The following is a 21788-nucleotide window of genomic DNA, read 5'->3' as shown; positions in this document are numbered from 1 at the left end:
TCACTCATTAGCAGACAAAAACTAGTAAAAAATGATTGTTTTTCTAACACTGTAAAGTATATGTTTTTATCACTAAAATATTACGTTTGAAAAAATTCCAATTCCAAAAATCTCTTTTTTAATGCTGAAAATATGATGTTGAAGATTTGTAATTGTTTTTATTGATATGAATGATTCTAACCGTATCACGTGAAGTGTTACATAATTGAGAGTTCGGAATTTCAGAATTTTAAATGTGAACTCACGGCATGCTTAGGATGTTAGAATAACACGGCAAAACTCTCACTGTGAAGTGTTGCAAAAAATTTTATTTACAAGTCCAGTATATCAAAAATATACACAAAAGCGGAAAAAAACAGATGGACTGTACTGGCTATCAAGAAATCGAAATACTTCTACTGGCAATTAAAATGAAGTGTTTTCTTAAATATCATTGTTATTTCAATTTCTAAAAAAGAAATCCAGAGCTGTGTTCGATGGGTTATTACGAGATTGTTAAGATTTGGGAATTTCCAAAGGAAAAACGAAGACGAAGTTTTTTGTATAAAATACTATTTATAACGAAAAGCCTTTACAGAGTGGGTGGCTGAATCAACGACAAAACACATTCCATTCCACTTAAGTGTGGAAGCAATAAAAACACCACTGGGACGTTTCAGACGTGATCCATAACTATCCATAGAAAATAAGAAATTACCCTGAAAAACAAATGCTGTTTAAAAAATTTTTTACTGTTTTAAAAATTTTTACTGATGTTTTAAAACTTAAACTGAACGCAATTAATAGAGTGGAACTACCTTATACTGGCAAACAACGAGGTAGGCTCGATTTTTCTTTGAATCCACGACGGCCGAAACAATGTTGCCCGTTAGCGGACACACAGAACATGCTAGAACCATAATTCGGACAGGATGTGTGGTTGAGCATAACGATATTTCACGCATAAAATGGCCTATTAAATAAACTTTACAGTGTGAATGAAATGCTATTGCTAGGGAAACATGCTATTACGATACATTTCCCTAATATGAAACAGTGCCCCTAACCTGTATCCTTTTCATTAAAAGCAATTTAAATGATGTAAAAAAGCAGGAATGAATTAGTGCACGTGAAGTAGCTCAAGTTTCACGAAAATGAAAAAGAAATAAACCTCCTCCGTCATATAATAGTAGAGCAGTACAGGTACCCACAAGAATATCATCATTAAGACCTATACAAACACATGTTATGGGGGACAGGCCTGCGTGAGTTGTCACGCTAAAGCTGAACAGTGGACGAAATGCACTATCAAAAACAAACACCTGAAATGAAAAAAAAAAAAGATATTTCCTGAAAAAAAGAATATTTCCAAATACAACTCACTAGACCATTTGTTTAAAATAATAAAGAAAATAAAGCAACAAATATAGGTCTTTAACAGCCTACTATTTAGAACTGAGCACATTCTTTGAACACTTGCAATATTTACTTTGCGAGGTTAATTGCCAAGCAGACCAAAACGAAAACTTGCAATTTTTAACGGTGTAACCTTACAGTTCGACTTATGCGGTTATCGCCAGTGCTATCTAAACACTAACCAATAAAAAATACATTCGTCAAATTACCTTAGCACACGCGGTATCAGCAATTATGTATCGTCCATGGGTGTCAACACAAAGATCAACAGGTTCAGCAAATTCGGTAAAACTCATGGTCTGTAATCAGATTACCAGTACCACTGTTGACATTGTTTAACAACAGATCCATGGAATACTGATAAAATGAAAAAAATATAAGAAAAAATAGAACTGTCACTGTCAAAAGGAACCTGAAGAAGTCCTCCAGAAGAATCAGATCTATATAATTCTTTGGTTCTCCAATTTAAGGTTAAAATATCACCGGACTGTAAAACTGACATGCCAATGGTACTACCACCTTTGATTCCCTCACCTTTCATATCCCTCAGAAATTCTCCGTTTACATTCAGAACTTTTACTGAAAATTTTAACTATTCTGAACAGAAAAATATGAACTGAAACATTGTTTCTCACAAAAGAAATCCAAAAATGAATTTGCTAAAAATAGCAATGAAATTAAGAAGTTCTACGAGTATTGGACTAGTACTATTTCATCAAAGTTTTGAGCTCAAAAAGGAGCTGTGAGATTAAAACTAACTTCGATTATTGCCAGTATCCAGAATATAAATTTGTTCCCTTATATCCTGAAATACTTTTACTGGCTGATTCAGCTGAAGTGCTCCTGCTCCATGAGACCCGAAATGCCATTTTGGGCAATGATGGCTACTTACATTTACGGAAAAAGGGCTATTTTTTACTGGCCGACCAAAAATCGTTACACAAATCAAGTATTCACATGGTTCGTAAGCTCTAAAAAAATAATTCACGATTCAAAAATTTTATTATTAATAAATTGTTGTAACACGAACTTTTGGGTAATTAAAATTCATTAATTAATAATTCAACAGTTTTAGAAGCATGTATGAGTGACAATATTTAACATTGCAGCAAAAGACGCTATTGAAATTCATGTTCCAGAATGTTAAGCAAAATTATGTCATGAAACAATTAATAGAAAAAAAGGAAAAATTACTTGAAACAAATGGAGTACGTTCCATCCTCTTCGTCTTTTATTGTTGCATCAATTATTTCAACTTTTTCATCAACACTTTCACCTGAAGTTTGCCGTCCCAATTTCGCCTTCACAACTTCTACTCTTACTGGGTCACCACCATTATTTCGGCGTTTACCGCTAACATCGTATGTTGTCAACATTAGATGGGTTTCCGTACATACACCGGATGTATCCAACAGTTCTATAACACACTGTCCTGGAAACGTTGTTGAACCGGATACTGCGCCAAACTGACTAAGTGACTTCTCGATCTCTGAAATACTGCTTATAATTGAAAATTGACAAACGGACGCAATAAACAAGCCATCAACCCTATATGTGAAAGGAAATGACGCACCAAATAGAAGTTTTTTGGTATCCATATGTAGTTTCAAGAAAGCGTTTTCACGAGGTTCTGTTAGAGCAAGTGCTTCTTCAGTAGCTGCCATAACACGTCTCGCACGTACTCCTATTTCACGTACATCCACTTCGCAAATTCCTAATTCTCTTTCTAACCTACAAAAGCATTGATCACCGTGTAATTTGAATTCACTAGTGATGGAATGAAGCAGAAGGAATTAGTCCAAATTCTTTTCAAAAATAGAATTTATACAATACGTGAGATCGACAGACCAATGAGTCAAGTCAGCAAAACCCCATTAAAGAAAAAAAAAAGCAAATTATTATTTTTTGCGGTATGAATCAATCAATTCTGTCTGATCGCGCAATACTTTCTGTTTTTCGTCCCTCATCATTCGAACTGCATCGATCAGCTCACGACGTCGATTCTCCACCAACTGACATATTTCCTGAAAACCGGCACTCTAACTGGATCGACAATTAACCTTATCTTGTAAACTGATTCATTAGAACCTAGCTACTCTATTTCGATTCTTGTAGCTTCTCCATTCTCTGTTTCACTACCTGTTAAATTTGAACTCTTACTGACGAATGATTTTGTCTCATTTCTCCATTTCATTCATTACCCCCAGTTTCTAGGAGATTCTTGCAAAAAAAATGACGATATAATGAATCCAATGCTTACCTGAAAAGATGCATTTAGTCCATCTACGACATTATCAACATTTCGATCCAACTGCAAAGTCTCGAATTTTACATTAGCTGCAGCCGTATTCAAGCTTACAACACACTGATTCGCTTTATATACAACAATTTCCGATAGGCGCTTTATTGCAATTGAAAAAGGAATTACTGTATGATCAGAGCAGTCACGCCTAAAAATTTATACCAAAAAATTTTTGCAACAATAATATGGTAGGTCTAGAAGAAATATTTTAAAACATAAAATCTTATATTTCAATGTATATTTCCATTACACTGCAATTGTGCAACTTCTGTGGATAAAAAATTGAATTTGCATCAAATCACTAAACTTTGAGTTTCTTGTTATTTGCCTACGGATATCTTGTGGAACTTTGCAGTTTGACAGAAGTATATTCATGATAAACAACAGTAAAGCAAAAAAGAGGAGCCATAAGTACTTACGTGGAAAGAGAATCACAATGTTGACAAAAAACGAGATCGCATGCCTCACAATAGAGCAGTTGCTCTTGTTGATGTACTGAACAGTTGGGTACAACGTCTTTCCGCTGTTTCTGCATCAAATCAAGAAGTTGGTTAATGAGAAATGAAGAAGGGAATGCATTCGAGCCACCCGAAGGTATAGTAATCATCTCACGACAAAGAGGACAACGCACGACACCTGTTTCAATCACCTGTAATTTATCTTACGGAAAAATACACTGAGCAAAAGTGACCTTACTAAATCTTTTATCAGTATTACGCATAAAAAATTTCACCACTTTGTATGAAATGAAGTGGAATGTGTGATTCACATTGCTACAATAGTTTTGCTCCTAAAATTCATCCAGAAAATGCATTTCTTTATTGACTTGTAGAAGTTCGCTAGACAAACAGTTCCTTGCCACCAATTTCCGTCCCTCTAAAACTTAATGCCGAGTTTGCTAGTCCCGTCCTTTAAAGTATAAGTGGAAAGGTAAAAATGCATTAACTGTCAAGTTAGTAATAAAATAAGGAACAATATATACTGCAATAAAATCAGTGTCCAATCCTTTTCAGTTCATTTTTTAACTATAATCCTGCAGAAATTACCCTTTTTATGACTTACCTGCGGCAGCTGCTCCATATGTAGCAGACATTCCAAACATACAGTATGAGAACACGAAAGAAGCTTCGCTTTTTTTTGTTCCTGAAGAAAAAGGAAAAGCCTTCTTTATTGAATAGATATTTATATATATTTTTTTTTAAATCCGCCTAATTAGAACACTAAAGAGTTCTAAACCAAAAAATTTTTTGCTTTTGAAGATATTTCTGCTAACTTGTTTCAATAAGAATTAGCATCATTTAATATAAGCATGCCTGTTTTACATTAAGACTTCAAAACAACAATTATGAGGAGTTTTAGGAAAAAAATTACTCAATCAGGTTCCTTTAATTAGTGATATAACTCAGTTACCTGATCGTAAGTGCACAAGCATGTAGCACAGGTCAAAAATGTTTCAGAGAAATCCTCCAAATTGATATTAACTGTTTCGATAAAGGTTGAGGCCATATGGCCACGGGTTAACCTCATCTGCTAATAGCGTAGCGCAATGCACTGTAGAATTAATACACAGAGAAAAGAAAAAGTTCTTTTTTCTTGTCGACAAGCCTTGCTGATGGATGTGGACTATGATAAAGCATACACTACCAGTACAACAACAGCCAATGTTTTTTATTGATGTCCCATTCTAGTATATGCATAGAGATCACAACCACCATCAATGTCTTGTATAAATTCTGAAACAGAATTAAGAAAAGATACCATTTATCATTGTTGTTGGTAAAATTAGACTATTATCATTGTTGTTTATTTAATGTGTTTGTTGTTCAATGATATCACTGTGTTAAATCAAAGATTATTAAATGTGGCACAAACGGTCCAATGATGGCACATTATCGAAATTACTTGCAAATATAGCTTAAGTTTACTAAGAAATGTAAATTTATTATGAAAAAGTAATTTTCTATACAGAACAAAGCTATTAAAAAGATATGAAATAAAATCATGTTTATGCCGTTTTGAAACAATTTTTACATTAATTTTTAGTTTAATTTTACAGAAGAGAAGCAAAACTGTGAAAAGGACATTTTTTTATGAATCAGTTTCTTCTCTCGAAGAGAAGCAGAACAATGTCTACCGGAATAATGTTTAGTACTGTATAATTAAGATATCTGATTGTAATCAATTTTTTTAACCAAGCAAAAAATGTTATAAAAAATAATTTACTAATTTATACTTCCAAGTACAGTGAAATCAAACATCTGGAAAAGTTGAACTAGAAACAATCTTACACAGACACTCTTTTCTGATTTGGGCTGAAGGTCACTGAACTAATGCTTTTTCCGAAAGATGGCTCGGCCAATATCTTAGGATTGAATAAAAATGCCTTCAATAAGTGACTGATCGACCGAACTACTCTAATTTAAATTAAGCCAGTAGCGTGGATCTTCCCTAACAGTGTCACAACGGTGGTTCACCCCTGACAATCTGTCGTTATTGTTATTACCTGCGCTGTACAGTTGGAGAGAAAAAATATTGGAGCAAAAGATTCACATCTCTTTTCATGTCTCATTCATTAGGCTTAAAAAAAAACAATATTTCTTCATTCGTTTCACAGTCGTATCCTTTATCTGTTTCCGCGCACTAAACTTGTAACACATTTCATTTGCTTATGATTCCGATCATAAAATGCAGGAACTCTTAGTAGAAGTTGGCCAACCTCACATAAACAAATGAATTAATTCTAAAATGCCTATTAGATAAAATAATATAATGAAAATGGTTGAAGAATAAGCTGGAAATAGAAAAATTAATTCTTGCAGGATTAATGTTTATCTCTTTATACCGGTGATAATCACCAGTATATCCATTATTTGTTTGTAACATAGTGACCTTAAACCCAGTAGCTGTGAAACAGTTTTTCAGAATTCGATTTATGAATTATCAATTGCTTCGCTAACAGCACCGAATTCTCTCGGGAATGATAAAAGAAAGTTGTCCATAAAAAATAAGTAGATCGTATTGCGACTGAACCGTGAAATCCTAGATATTGAAAACAGACTATGTTATAGAGAGAGAAGGGGAGGGGGAGGGAGATTACACAGTTTCTATGAAATTTGACGTGTATTTCCTTTAGTTCTTTTGTTCCTCTAAATTACGATTAACTTTTAAGTGAAATTCAAATCGCCAGAAAGATGGTTTATCTACGGGATTTACATGTGAATTGTTTAATTGTTGCTGAATTGTTTTTCTATAAAAGGAACTATAGTTCTTTAATTGATTAATACTTAGCTAGCTAGCTCGAAGCATAGTAGTATATCAACATCTTTGTTAGGCTAAGCTATCCCGTAACATCCAAGTTAGAACTTTCATCATCCTTAAGCCGTACTCTTAAAGAGAGGAGAGAAGAGGGAAAGAAGAGATCATTTATCGCAATTAAATATCATAAGTCACGTGCCGAGATTTACTACCTTCAGTGATTGAAATTAGCACTTGCTGCGAGAAAAGTTGTAACTGTGTGCATGAACTTATGTGCAAGAATGTGTGTCATATATGACGGGGCACATCGTATGAGGTGTAACTGTGATGTTGTCACAGGATCAATGAAGTCTTTGACTTATCGATTTTCTAATGTGAACTCTTTGTACTTTTCAGGTGAATGGATGATCGTATACAAGTCCACAATGATAACATTTCTCCAACGACATCATACGGTGGCGTACTGCCAAGAAATGCGACCGAATCAGTAATGCAGTCACGTACAAATGGATCTCCTATTAGTGATGGAAGTAGAAAACCGGATAAAGCACCACTTATGATGGGTACGAGAGAATTTACTGTTTTCATGATTTTTGCATCTTCTTTACTTTCTTTGCATCCTTGAATTATGTATGTGCAGATGTTATTAATAGTACTTACTGATAGTTTGTCTCAGCCTAACTTTTACTTTACGTGTTGGATCAGTACTCAAGTGATCCTTACTAAATGAAGAAATTTTATATAAAGGCTAAATTTCGTCAAGCAGCATCACCAGAAAGTGAACGTTAACTGTTTTGAGATTTATGTCACTTTTAATTTCTATTAAAAATGTAACCTTAAGGCAAATGTGAAACTTTTGAAAAAAAAGTGAGTAACAAATGCAAACTTTGAGACCTCAATGCAGATCTTTCTTCGTGAATGCGGACAGTAGGACTACCCATAAGATAATGAGAAGCATGGAGAAATGTGAGGTCAAGTAGTTATCTTGGAAGTCGAAACACACTTCATGATCTATCTTAGCCGTAAGTGATAAATTTACTTTATCAGTACTAATGTAAAAAGCTAGTGTTCATGGATATTTAGGATTGTTTAAGGAATTTGTGTGCTTAAGTGCTATAAACGGTTTTTTTATCAGAATGACGAACCATAACAGTGGAATATGGGACGCATGTAAAAACCTTACATGAATTTGGGAATTTTGGCTTATGTAATATTCCTGTCGCAATCTCACCAATCGTGATGAGATTTCTATTTACGATGGAATTTGTAGCTTATGAAATATATCAGGATTACTAAGATTGCTAGATTATTTCGTGTGGATACCTGTTGTGAATGCTGCATCTCGTAGATAATAAAAGGATCTTAAAGTCAGGTTTAATCACTGCGTTATGAATCTGTTGTTCTTATGCAAATAAGAAATAATTTTGCAGTAAATTTTGATGAATGAAAATAAAAGCACTGAACATTGACTCATAGAATTTGAAAGCCAATATAGATTTCCATCAGATAGTTTTTTCGTATCATTGAAAGAACTGCGACTTGGTAGTACTTTCTATGATCATTAGCATGTTTTTCCATTAACGGTTCCTTTTAATTGGACATTTGAAATATAGTGAGACCATATTATAATAATTTGAAAATGAAACTACTAACGGTTTCCTCTTTTCTTAATAAATCTTTGTTTTTAAATTTTTTTGAAGTTCATTTCTTGTTTAATGTAGTATTTTCCTATTCATCTTTTGCTTGATCTTGTTTAAATTTTAGAATTCTTTAAAGTGTTTAAATAAAATAAATTTACAGATCCAGGTACGAGATTAAGCAGTGGAACAGCACAAATGTATACCGAAGAACGATCTTGTCTTCGTAAGTTTTCATTTCCGAGAGCAATAGCTCGGTGAGATTAAATCTTTAATATATTCAGTCAATTGAATGGCATTGTTTTATTGCTGATCCCGAAATTTTTTTTCTTATAGATTCTGTGGATTTCGTAAATACTGCTAAACCAAATGGATTATCCACACTATCCGGTGTTTTTGCGCCTGTGGCAATTTCGATGTTCAGTGTTTTGCTCTTTCTTCGGATGGGTAGATCTTTTGATTGAAGTTTTTGACATTACATCTTTAGAGAAATTGTGGTTGAAATCAGTTTGCGTATACGATTCTGATTGCCTTTATTGATCAGTGTTTGCTAATGTAAACTTTCGCGCATTTATTTATGTTGATACGCAAAATCATGAAGCTGTTTTAAATTTTTTTTTATTTCTAATTTTTTGAAGTTTGGTTTTTGTTTAATTTTTATTTAATCTTTATTTAAGACATATACTGCTGAAAGCAAAAATTCATGGGTGGGAAAGTTTGTTTCTAAAGAAAGAAATAAACTATTTCAAGGTTTCGTTGTTGGTCAGTTGGGTTTCCTGCAAACAATTTTGCAACTTTTCCTTGCATATGCAATCGTTATGTTAACTGTCCTTTCACTGTGCGCTATTTCCTCAAATGGTGCTATCGAAGGCGGTGGAGTTTATTGTAAGTTGTTATCTTTTTTTTCTCATTATTTTGGAGAAGACGGTTTATTTTTAGATATGATAAGCAGGTCATTGGGACCAGAGTTTGGCGGTGCCATTGGATTACTATTTTATATTGCCAATGTTTTTTCTTGCGCCTTATATATATCTGGATTTACTGAAGCTTTATTAAGCAGTATTGGTGAAGAGAGTATGTTTTATTTCATTTTTAGTGGGATTATATTTTGTGGTGGGAATAAAATGATCATATATATGATCATTGTATCATACTTCGATAAACATTCTGATTTTGGCTAGACTGATACAGTAAGTAAGAAACTGCATATATAATGTGGCCGTAATATATATGTAATATAGTTCAATTTCAGGTTCGCCATCTAGCGCCAGCTGGAAATTTCTATGTTGTGTATTAGTCTCCGTTGTTCTGTTGTTGTTATGTCTTCTTGGAGCTAGACTGTTTGCTAAAACAGCGTTTATTACATTCAATGTTATTTCTGTTTGTTATGTTACATTTTTATTATCAGCATTTATAGTTGCACCATTCAGTGTTCCGATACCAAAAACAAATGAAATAGCGTATATGGTAAGTTTCTCCACCTGCCGTGCAGGTTCTGTGACTATTATTTTTTTACTTCTCGATGTTGATTAAATCTTGTTTTTGCACTTTTTCTATATGTTTTAAAAAAATTCCATTGGAAATGGATGTTTTTACAGATTTCATCAAATCTGTCAGACCCCTCTTCTGAGAAGATACCTGACTTCAACCAGACATTAAAAACACCTTATACAGGATTCAGGTAATTCTTGAAATCTATTCATAATAGAATAAAGTTATAGCATTCCAGCATTTCGGAAAGATTTGTGACTTTCCGTTTTTTATTCGGACTGAGCGAATAAGAGTTCAGATTCATAGTTTACACTAGTGTCATGCAGACGACATACTCGTATATCCTGAAAATAAAAGGACAGAACATAGTTCATGTGCAAAGCATGTTGTTTTCTATTTTTAAGATTTTTCGAGAGCAGAATATGAGTTCACATTTAGATTCGCGACTCTCATAAATAATATGATGGCAAATTATACATTTGATTATACAACATCAAATCCTACTGATTTTGCTATGATGTTTGCTATTATATTCAGCGGTATTACTGGTGGGTTATCAAATTATGTTTAACTAGTTTAATTTCACATGCGTAGTTTTAGATTATTTGAAGACATCTTAACTAGTGGAAAACATGACGGTTTAACTACAACTAATTAATCATTATGAGTTGTTTGTTTTGTCATAAAGTTTATTCTTGTGTGATAGCAATAGAGTTTTTCAATTATGGGTTATCTCGCCATATTGATATACATGCTAAATTTATTTTTGGCTGAGCGGTTTACGAAGTTTCCTTTTAGTTTTACTGGTAGTGGGTTGAGATGTAGTAAGGAGGTAAAGAATTGAGGACTCAAAATTCTTCAAACTTTTATAAATTACCAGGACTGATGGCTGGCGCAAATATGTCTGGTGAATTGGCTCGTCCATGCACTTCCATTCCACGTGGCACTGTACAGGCCGTTTTCGTGACACTATTTGTCTACATTATTACGGCATTTTTTACTGCTGCTACATGTAGTCGTGAATTACTTCAGTCGAATTATTCAGTAAGGTTTCACTACACTTTTTATTGTTCTTGAATTCTTAATATTTCCTGGTATCTGTTATGTGAAACTTTATACATGTATATGTATCTTGGTAGTACTGTCTTAAAATATATATCTTGGTAGTTTTAAAAACTTCTCTTTTCAAAAACTAGTTTCTAAAATGAGTTGTCACAAGTAAAGGATTTGGAAATTAATTAAAGGTCATGATGAATGTGAACATTTCGCCACTGTTTATTCTTATTGGCATATTCTCGACAACATTTTTCTCATCTATGAGTAACATGATTGGTGCATCCCGTGTTTTGAATCGCGTTGCACATGATAAGCTTTTTGGTTACTTACTTCATCCAGCGAAAATTGAAGTCGGTGGAGGCAATCCTGTCGCGTCGGTGATAATATCATGGATTTGCGTCGTGGTGCTGTTTATTCTTTATTAGTTGCTTTTGCCTTTTAAGTTTTTATATAATTTATGCATCTGAGGAAGCTGATCTGAGAAAGTTTTTCAACCATATATACAGAAGTTTTATTTTAACACTGTTCGTTTTTATCGTATTTACTTCACTTAACTTTTTTTGTGATGTATGGTTGACAGCAAGAAAAATTATAAGTTATGTTTCAGCATGTAGTAATATGTAATGAGATTTTACACCTCTAACTGTCATCACTTTTTTAATGAAATGGAAGTTAATGATGTTGGTGGAATGTTATGTTTATTATTTACAAATTCTTTGCAGTTGGTTTTCTTGATTGGTACAATGAATAGAATTGCGAAACTAACATCTATTTTTTTCTTGTTATCCTATATGGGCGTTAATATTGCTTGCTTAGCACTGGAATTGACAAGCGCTCCGAATTTTCGGCAAGGCTTTTTCAAAAATTCAATTTTTTGATGTATATATTTAAGTTTAAGCTTTCTCATCCTCAGCATCGTCAGCAAAAGTTGGTTAAGTGATTTGGTTATAAACTAATATAGCCCAGTGGATGACGCAGTCTAAATTTTCTTTTGATATTTATGCTAATGTTTACGAACTTTAGGACTTATTTTTAGGCCAACTTTTAAATATTTCACCTGGCATACTTGTGCAGTCGGTGTTATAAGTACCATTGTAATGATGTTAGTTATTGATGCTGCTATGAGTGCTATTGGTGTCATCGTTCTTTTAATCTTGATCATAATTTTGCATTACCAGGTACAGTTTTTATTACTGTTGGCTTTTATTATTTTGAATTAATGTTTATTTTCCTTAGCTTTCAATACTTTCAAATTCTTTCCAAGGGACATTCTTTCAGGCTCCAGTAGGATCTTGGGGATCTATATCTCAAGCTTTGATTTACCATCAAGTACGAAAGTATCTTCTTCTTCTTGATGTTCGCAAAGAACACGTAAAGTATGTTTTGTCTTCTTAAATAAAGAATTGATTTCAAGATCAAGGATAATGAGTATAATTCATCCTAATATTACAAAATAAGATAGTTGTTTTGTTCTTATTAATCTGTTTTAGGTATTGGCGACCGCAAATACTTCTTCTAGTCAGTCGTCCGGCGAGCGTTTTTCCGCTCATGGACTTCATCAATGATTTGAAGAAAAGTGGCTTATATGTAATTGGTCACGTACAAAAAGGTAGCATGGATGATAGTAGTCCGAACTTGGACCCATTGCATGAGGTAGTAGTTAAGTAATTGCTCTATAGTATTCTGAGACGTATCGTTCTTCACCACTATTTATTATCATAACAAAATCTTTTTCATGACTTTACTTTTTATTACTTTAATTTTCGGCTGATAAAATTATTAAGCAGTGCCAACCAGCTTTTTTACATTTCGAATAATTGTCTGTAAACTTATTGTATTTTTATTTTCAGGTATTCCCATATTGGTTATCTTTAATTGATTATTTGAAACTGAAAGCTTTTGTTGAGTTAACGATTTCGAAGTCAGTACGTGAAGGCATACAACAGGTAAATTTCTGCAGTTATGATAACATTATAAAATGATGATAGGGAAGTGAATGCTTAGAATTTAAGGAGTGCTGTATATCTAAAATAATTCAGAAATATGTAATTATTTGTAGATTGACGGATTTTTTAAGAACAGTGGCATTACGAAGTGTATTTTTTGCAGCTCTGCACCAAACGTCTTATATTTTATAGCGATGGGCTTCATGAGTGTTTCAAGGAGTAAATAAGTGATCATTTAGAAAAAACAAAGCAAAGTGTAGCATACATATGCAACAGTTTTTTAAGCAGTTGGATTTTCTCTCATTGCTCGAGAGAATTGGCTTGAATCTTTTTCTTTTCGAGAAAACAATTGTTAATATATTTTTGATGCTTCAGTTAATGCGTTTATCTGGTTTGGGAGCCATGAAACCAAACACCGTGGTTTTGGGTTTTCATGAAAAATTTCCGACAGAAACTACTCTCGCTGAATCTTCTCTTCTGAAGGATCTTAGATTTTCTCGGATCGATCGAGCTGCAGTTGTCGAATATTTCACAGCTTCAGATTATATGCCACGCGTAAGTTTTTTTTAGACTTTTATTTAGAGATTCTGGTTTGTTCTAACTTTTCATGTTTCCTAAAATATTTTTGAAAATTCTTAGTCATTTTCAAAAATGTTTTTAAAAGTTTGAGTTGTTTGTTGTTCTCTGCTTCACTGAATTTGGTCCGTAATTTTCCATATTTGTTGGAAACTTTTTAAAATGGTGTTCTACACTTACATAGTAAAACCTTGGCTGGAAATTAGTTCATTCTTGTGTGCCAGAGGAGTTAGTATATTTTTACATCTCAGTGGAATTCCTTCAAGAATATTGAAGAAAAGCACTGAATATGAAAACATATATTCATATCATGATTCTATGTAACATATATAAGTCAATAAGCGAATAAAATTTTGGACTTAAAAAATTTTAAAAATAATTTACTTTTGGAAATTCCGAAGTTTCCTGTTTCCTTACTTAGTTTAATAATTTATGGTTCGAGCGGTTTTTCAGGAGCCTAATGGTTTTTATGAACGTTTAGATAGCGAGGAATATGTACGCATTTTGAATGATGTAATTCATATCAACAAAAATTTGTGTATTGCGCGCTATTTCAATCATCTGGACAAGGACGCCCCAAGGTTCACGAAAAAGGAATTTTTTAGGATTGAGTTCGAGAGTTCAACTCATTTTTTAAATTAATTTGCATATTATATTTCAGAGGATGGAATGGTAAAAAAAAATTCATTGACGTTTGGCCAGTATTCATACAAAAACCCGGTGAAACAGGACTTGGCTGGGGTAACAGGTATGTTTCTATAATCAGCGACGTATTTTTTTTAAATTCTTGGTCCTAAAGCCAATTTTTGTTTTTTTAGTGATTTTGTTTTAATTCTTAAGTTGTTTTTAATATTCTAATATTATTATTAGTCGGGACAATTTTTTTTTGTCTTACAGTGATTCAGTTCAACGCTTCTTTTGATTCCGTTATCAAAAGTTCACCTGCTGTTAATGCTTTTTATGAAGATGTTTAAAAAAGACTTTTAAACACTTTTCAGTTCTCTTTTCTTGCTCCAAATGGCTTGCATACTATCTATGAGTACTCGATGGCGCTCATCATCAGTTTTGCGCGTTTTCATTTGTGTTAATAGCTTGCAGGTCTGTCTTGATTAAATATTATCTCGTTCAGAATTATTCTACTCTTTGTTTGAAGAATATTATACTACTCTTTGTTACATTTAAGTTTTATACTAGATGCATCAATACTTTATATGAGTTTCTGTCTTATATTATCAACAGCCAAACATTCTGGCTCATCAGTTTACTGAAATCGTTGGTCAGATCATTCTAGTCTTAATTTAGTGACAAATAGAGCAATATTTTTTTTCATACTTGCTTGCTACCTATGATTGGTTTCCTTTATATTTAACGTTGTATAGCGATTTACCATCAAGAAAGAGTGGATTTTTAATCGGATTATTTCTCAGTAAGTCATGGAAACACGACAGATTTTAAATTAAATTTACATTCCTTTGCAAACCCGTTTGCATCCATCTTTATAGAGCAATTTTACAAGTGCAACATTTCTGAAAGTAATAGTGTGTACGGCACGGTCTCACGGTCTCCGTATTCTATGCTCTTTACTTAACTGAACATATTATGCAGGATATGCAAAGGCGTGAGCGGCAGTTGAAGCAAATGCTCGCACATCTTCGAATAAACGCGAAATCACTGGTGACACCATGGGATCATGTTATTTGTCATCTTGATAATGACAGTCCATCCGCTCCATTAAGGTCACCTGAAAATTAATGAATTTAATGTTTTTAATTCTGGTTACGCTTTCATTTGCATTATTCATTCAAAACACATTCTGGCATTTTTAAATTTTGGCATTATATTGTGTAAGTGTTGGTCTTCTGCTGCAGGGAATCAGTTGATTTGCCAATGCCTTATTTGACAGCTCTGAATGATTTAATCAAAAAGAACAGTGGTGATGCAGCTGTTTGCTTGTTAAATTTACCAACTCCACCAAAAGACGTAATTTTTTCCAGTACTTTGAAACATGTTGAAAATGAATGTAAAGAATAATTATCTCTATAAACTTGCTCAGCTATCAATATGAAATTAAATATAATTAGGTATATTGAAGAGAAATAAAGAAATAATAAGTGCGCTGATTCATTTTAATGATTAGAAACTAACAAAAAACATTTTAATGATTAGAAAGAGCTAAAAGTTTAAATAGCTATGGAAGCACTAGTAATGGGTAATGGGAAATTTATTTTAGTAATTTATTTTTATTCTTCAGGTTTCACGAAGTGAACAGTATTTGGAAGTAATAAGGTATTTGACTGATGGGTTACCACCAACATTGTTAGTACATGGTTTGTCCTCAGTTATATCAACGGCTCTATAATTTGCAGTCCAAGAAAAAGCAACTACTATAGTGATTAGGACTATCAAACAGCTGTTAAAAGATTAATAACTTAAAGTATATTTTAATTATACACTACTTATTTGAAAAACTATTGATCTCTTTTTTGGTGGTTATAATTACCGTGAAGAACTATTTTCGTTAAGAATCACGAAATCATACACGTGGCACCAAATTGATGTACCCGAGATATAACTGCTTGGATTTGCAAAATAGAATTTTAATATTCGTTTGTTTCATCACCGTGTTAGTTTAGTTCTCAGCTGTTAAAACTGTTTTTCAGGTGGTCTAAGAGTTTTAATAATTAATTTTGAGTTTCACCGAGTTGTCGTTTATTTTCGTTAGAATAAATTTATCAAAATTCATGAAACTCTTCAGTGTGGTACAAAAATTTGGGCTTCTCAGAAGCCAGTTTCCTCTTGCTATTGTATGGTGTTGCGTTTCCATTTATTTTTCCCTAAATTTAGTTTTGTGAAGGATATTGTGCGAAAAAATCCCATTTCCGTCCCAATTTTTTTCTCCCTTTCCATTATTTTGAAGTTCTTTTTTAACATTTTTTATTCGCTGTGATATTTCTTATGCTGCTGTAAGCATTTTCCTATGATAGTTTAATTCACCTAAATCTTTGGCTTAAGAAGGAAGAGTTAGAAAGACGAGAGGGGGAGAACCATATGTAAAATATACTTTTCATTTCCAATTTTATACTATTGCTTCATATATATGTTTAGTATATTATTTAGTCATTCCACCAACTTTCTTTTTGTTTAGCAAAATTGAGGATTTAGCAATGATTTCATTCTGTTTATTTTTGAATGGAAGAACTGTTCAATTCATATTTCTATTCTAAATGGCAACATTAGATTGTTCCGAAGTTTATTGAGATTTATCAGATAAAAACCAAACATTTCCTAGACTTTTAAATTGCTACAACCCATTGAACTGCTTCTTAATAATCTCCTAAATCGGGTAAGTGGAAGTTCCAATAAAACTAGCTATACAGTTGGTCCAATTACCAACCACTTACAATCAAGGCACTAAACCCCAGCACTGATAAATTTCTTGTTAGTTGTGGTAGTGTGATCCAACGACTATGAAGTTTTTTCGCAAGTTGGATTACAGTGGTTGTTGTGAAAATGTCTGTCTCCATTTTAAGTATTTGGTTTTCATATATTTTATGTTAGTCATGTGGTCGTTTAAGGCGGAAGTTTACTAAAGATGGAGTTGTTATAGCTTTGTCTTTAGTGAAAATATTTTTCTATTGGAAATCAAATTAGCTGTGCACACATCCGATTATAAATTTACGAACGAGAACTGTTGTGAACTTGTGGTTCCATTATTTATCAACGATGTAGTATAATTAACTTGGAAAACAATGCCTCTGATTAAAAGCTAACGAAATCGAGAAACAAGCACTCACACAATTAAGTTATTTGGATAGCATATTTCAGATGACATAGTATAAGAGAAGTGAGAAAAATAGAGCTGTAAGGATTGAAGTAGTAAGAAATTAAAGAAAATTGATAATATTTGTCATTTTATATCTCCTAAATTTGATCAAAACTATTTCGTGAATTTTCCTCTCTCAATAAAGCTACGTGTAACTTATACAGAATGCAGTAACAGATAAAAGCGATATAGGATATGTAAGAAAAGATATTAAAATTACTAGTCATTCGGGTAATTGATAGCATTGAATCGTCTATGATTTAAATGAAATTCCGAGGAACTCTTCAAATTGGTTCTTCTAGAAGTACACTATACTGAATTTTTTTTCCTTGATTTTTACTTCTTGTAATGCCTTACATGATCGGATGAATGTTTGAAATTCGAGAGTATTGGTGATTTAGTTTAAAATTACATTGATATCCAACAGACATGAGTTCCTATTTTACATTTGCAACCACTTGCTTTGGATCAAAAAAATTAGGCATTTCTTTTCATTCTATCCGTTACTAAATCAGAAATAAGGTAATTCATTTTTTACGACAAATTAAGATGTTTTGTCCTCTAACTGATTTGAAGGGTAAATTTGTTCTAAGACTCACTTTTAAACCAATACAACGCTAGTTGATCTTGATTTTAGTATACCTAGGATAAGTCTCATTTCAGCAATTTCTAGTAATACCATTATGAAGTTTTCACAAATAATTATTTAGAGATTTCGCGGAAGAAAGATTAGGATGAGAGAGTAAAAATACGACGAAAAGTAAAGACCGAATTTGAATATGTTTATCATGCAATAAATATATTCATCTTATTAATATATTTATATGTAATATCTTACCTGTTGTATTGGGATATTGATAAAGAATGACCAACAGCAAAGCATGCTAAGGCATTTTAAGAGCGTTTGGAACTTAACATGAATTAGAGTAATTGCAAAAAGGTTTGTTGTTGAAACAAGCAGATCAACAAAGTGAGAGAGGCTTCACACTCACTAGCAAAAACTGTAAATATTTCACGATAAATTAAACAAAAACTTTGTTACTAAATTTTTATTTTCTTAAACTTTCTTCCTGGAGCACATTCATATCAATAATGTACACGCAGTGGCAAGCAAAATCAAAAGAATAAGAATTGAATTTACTGGGAGAACTGCCGAAATATAAGTAGCGCCGTGATAAATTTAATAAAGAAGTGAATATTTTTATGAAACGAGTGGTTAAAATTTGACCTAAAATGAAAAATAGATGACGGCAATACCGTAAATTGTAAGTGAAATACAAAACATAACAACTGTAATTAATAAATGAGGCAATTTTAGGTGAAGTGATATCTGGAAAAATGAGGAGGAAGAACAAAAACAATAAACATTTGGAGTGAGCGAATCGAATTGCATAAAAATGAAATTAAGCTGTTAATTTCACTACTTTTTCAATTATTTATGAAAGTACCGAAAGCTTGATAATATCCCTCCATATGTTTTTAAAACTTCGCAAAACCTATCATAAACATAATTTTCGCATGATGTTTCTCGAAACATCGATATCCGTAAAATTTCTATAAGTTTCCATCTCATGCAAAAAATCATAAGTTAAAGTTTGAGGTGAATGAGGTTCATAGGTTTATCACGAAAACTAGATTTTCAAAAAGAAATAATACTGCTCATATGCAAGTGACATACATTCATCGTACATTCTTGAAATTTTGAATTTCCATCTTTTGGCACTAGTTTAACGTCGTTTAACTATCTAAGGAATCATCAGAATAACAGATTAGAAGTACTTATATTTGAAATACATCACAATGTTTCATTTCCTACAAGCAATAAAAACATAGTCCAAATATTCTAGGATTCATAATTTTACTATAAAATATGGAACGATATTGTGCTAAACATCAGTTCCGGCATCTGAACCAACCCTACTTGGTTTACGTTTGCATTTCTTGATGTAAATTATAATTACTGCAGCAATAAGTACTGTAGAAAAGGATGCCGCCGCAATTACCAAAATAAGGGACCATAATGTGACCGCTTTTGAATTCCGTACGGCAATCAGAGAATTTTCTGTAGTGATTAATTTACAGTCACCATCGATTAATTGATATTCTAAAAAATGTTAATATATTTTGAAGTTTCGGTCACTATGCCAACAAAGTTCAACAAAAGATAAACTCCAACGAGAAAAGCTCCCAACTCTTACTTTAAATAATGCTTTAAGTAATTTGCTACTTATAGTAATTACAGAAACGCCCTTGTCTAAATGTAAACATCATTTTTGTCATTTTTGTCTTTATGAAATATTGAGCAAGCATGGCGGTGACTTCTTCAGCAATCTAATTTTCATTATGACTTTTCTTGAATCTAATATTTTTACTTTGTAAAAAAAAACATGACTAAAATGAATAAAAAAGACATACCAAAAAACTAAACAAGAACAAACACTAACTCTCTTCGTCTAACAACCATAACTCAATAACAAAAAAATTTTTTTACTTACTACTATTAATTTTGTTAGTGAAAAATGGAATTCACCGTAAGCACACTGATTGCAGTCTTCACCAACCCAGTTCGGTGCACATGAACAGAGATTCTCGACCGTAATACTACCGTGATTGCATTCGATTGGTGTTTCACAAAATGGACCAGTAAAACCAATGTCACAAAGACAAAAGCCACCTATCTGAAGGAAAAACATTATTTGTTGAATTTCTTTGTATGTATAACAAATAAATAAGCGAAACTTGTTTTTCTGAAGTCTTCGCCAACCAGTTCGGTGCAAAATTTATTTTAATTCCAAATCTTTAGAGAAATTCTGTTTAGAAAATCGAAATTTTATAAATATTCAAGGTTTTATAAAATATCTTATAATCTTAAGTTTCATCTTTACCTGCTCTCCTGATCCAACAGAAATTCCATTATGACACATTCGAGACTGACAGAATATTCCGGTCCATCGGTCTTCGCATTTACACCGACCATTTTCCAGTTTTCCCTTGCCCTCGATACATTGTGTTACCATTTCACATCTTTCACCTGAAAAATATTTTACAAATCAGTGGATGAATTATTGTTACCTGATAATCGTTTTTTAGCTTGAAACTGTCAGCATGAAACTTTGCTCATTTCTGTAAAATTGTGGTAATGACTGATTGTGTAAAATGTTTTACTCTAGATCTCTAAAAAGGATGATTACCGGTTAAACCATACGGACAATGGCATTTGCCGGCCTTCGATTTTCTGCCACCGTGTAAGCATGGTTCAATTTCGCATGCTTCACCTTCAAATCGTTCTTGACAATGGCATCTGCCCTACAAATAAAATAAACTTTAATTGGTCGTACTGATAAAGAAACAAGATGGAATATTTAATACATTCCGTAAATTAGAATCATCATTAACAAAAGTAATATAATTGAAACCATTTAGATCAGTTAAGCTTCTTGAAGCTATTATTGCAATTTACCAACAAATTGATAATATCGATATTTCTAATGATCAGCACACACATTCAGCATTTATTTTCTGTCAAAGTAAATCACAGCTCAATGTGCAAGATAAGTTCGAGGTCATTTTGCATAATGTAAATATTAATATTAAGATATCGTGATAGATGCTAGATTGGTTATGAGATAATCTCATTTGAAATGATGGAAGTCATCGAAATGTTTTGAAGAACATTTCCAAATTCCATGCGGAAACTTTTCGCAAAAAAATTCTTTAGGAATGGCAATTCTATGGTGGAAAATTTTACAATTCTCCTGTTTCATTTGGCTGAACAATATCTTTGTTCTACCAAATAAAGTTTTAATGTCATTTGCATAAATTGAAAGTGAAATATTCAAAAATTGGAAGTATCGATTATCGATTTTTCAATTAACCACTGGGGGAAGTGAATCAATATTTCGTATACAATTAAATAAAATCTTAATTGTTTTCTGGATTCAGACCCCTTCATATTCTTTCACTTTATTCATATTTTCTTTCCGTGGTTATTTTAAAATCCAAATTAATGAAAAACTTGGAACAAAATTCAAAAAAGTGACAGTAAAGTTGGAAGCATTAAAATTGTTCGAGAATAAATTCTCGTCAAACAATATTTATCACTGCTTAGGAACAGAATAGCTAACATTAATCAATGAGCCACCATTGAAGCATGAAAAATTCGTTCGACCATAATGAACGCCGTGCTCCATTGAATTTTCATCATTGCCAAAAACTGGGTTTGTTATTGTTGCGATATTAGGAATTTGCAACACAACGGAGAGAATGAGAAGGGATCCGGTAAAACGAAAATCAGTAGGTATTGTCAT

The 21788-nt window shown here is 32.5% G+C and overlaps 3 protein-coding genes across 5 annotated transcripts; 1 reads left to right on the top strand and 2 right to left on the bottom strand.

Moving 5' to 3' along the window:
* Positions 1 to 551: 551 nt before the first annotated feature.
* On the bottom strand, positions 552 to 5224 carry Bma-nhl-3 (Uncharacterized protein; the record flags this gene model as incomplete). Of its 3 annotated transcripts, XM_043078954.1 has the most annotated exons (13): positions 552 to 698; positions 798 to 952; positions 1151 to 1301; positions 1605 to 1694; positions 1808 to 1974; positions 2155 to 2366; positions 2590 to 2884; positions 2969 to 3121; positions 3389 to 3419; positions 3656 to 3845; positions 4117 to 4346; positions 4760 to 4840; positions 5108 to 5224. In XM_043078954.1, the coding sequence occupies 13 exons, from the start codon at positions 5222 to 5224 to the stop codon at positions 552 to 554; spliced, it is 2019 nt and encodes a 672-aa protein (XP_042934888.1). The 3 variants fall into 3 exon arrangements, with proteins under 3 accessions (XP_042934888.1, XP_042934890.1, XP_042934889.1); XM_043078956.1 differs by lacking the exons at positions 3389 to 3419; positions 3656 to 3845; positions 4117 to 4346; positions 4760 to 4840; positions 5108 to 5224 and having other exon boundaries at positions 2969 to 3059; XM_043078955.1 differs by lacking the exons at positions 552 to 698; positions 798 to 952; positions 1151 to 1301; ... (3 more) ...; positions 2590 to 2884; positions 2969 to 3121 and having other exon boundaries at positions 3294 to 3419.
* A 2128-nt stretch (positions 5225 to 7352) lies between these two features.
* On the top strand, positions 7353 to 16017 carry Bm5537 (Amino acid permease family protein; the record flags this gene model as incomplete). The annotated part of the gene is made up of 22 exons (XM_043078953.1): positions 7353 to 7515; positions 8753 to 8815; positions 8926 to 9036; positions 9340 to 9474; positions 9529 to 9663; positions 9842 to 10056; positions 10188 to 10270; positions 10519 to 10628; positions 10961 to 11124; positions 11325 to 11540; positions 11859 to 11983; positions 12173 to 12314; positions 12415 to 12512; positions 12627 to 12789; positions 12987 to 13082; positions 13458 to 13637; positions 14112 to 14239; positions 14320 to 14406; positions 14657 to 14756; positions 15264 to 15394; positions 15527 to 15638; positions 15910 to 16017. The coding sequence occupies 22 exons, from the start codon at positions 7353 to 7355 to the stop codon at positions 16015 to 16017; spliced, it is 2865 nt and encodes a 954-aa protein (XP_042934887.1).
* Positions 16018 to 19367: 3350 nt separating this feature from the next.
* Bm3832 (EGF-like domain containing protein) lies at positions 19368 to 21788 on the bottom strand (the record flags this gene model as incomplete). The annotated part of the gene is made up of 5 exons (XM_001892031.1): positions 19368 to 19585; positions 20012 to 20159; positions 20367 to 20512; positions 20673 to 20787; positions 21606 to 21788. The coding sequence occupies 5 exons, from the start codon at positions 21786 to 21788 to the stop codon at positions 19368 to 19370; spliced, it is 810 nt and encodes a 269-aa protein (XP_001892066.1).

This window comes from Brugia malayi (genome assembly GCF_000002995.4).
Source record: "Brugia malayi strain FR3 genome assembly, contig: Bm_v4_Chr2_contig_001, whole genome shotgun sequence".
Classification (NCBI taxonomy): Eukaryota; Metazoa; Nematoda; class Chromadorea; order Rhabditida; family Onchocercidae; genus Brugia; species Brugia malayi.
Note: the sequence above shows the minus strand (reverse complement) of the source record. Positions and strands in the feature narration are given on the sequence as shown.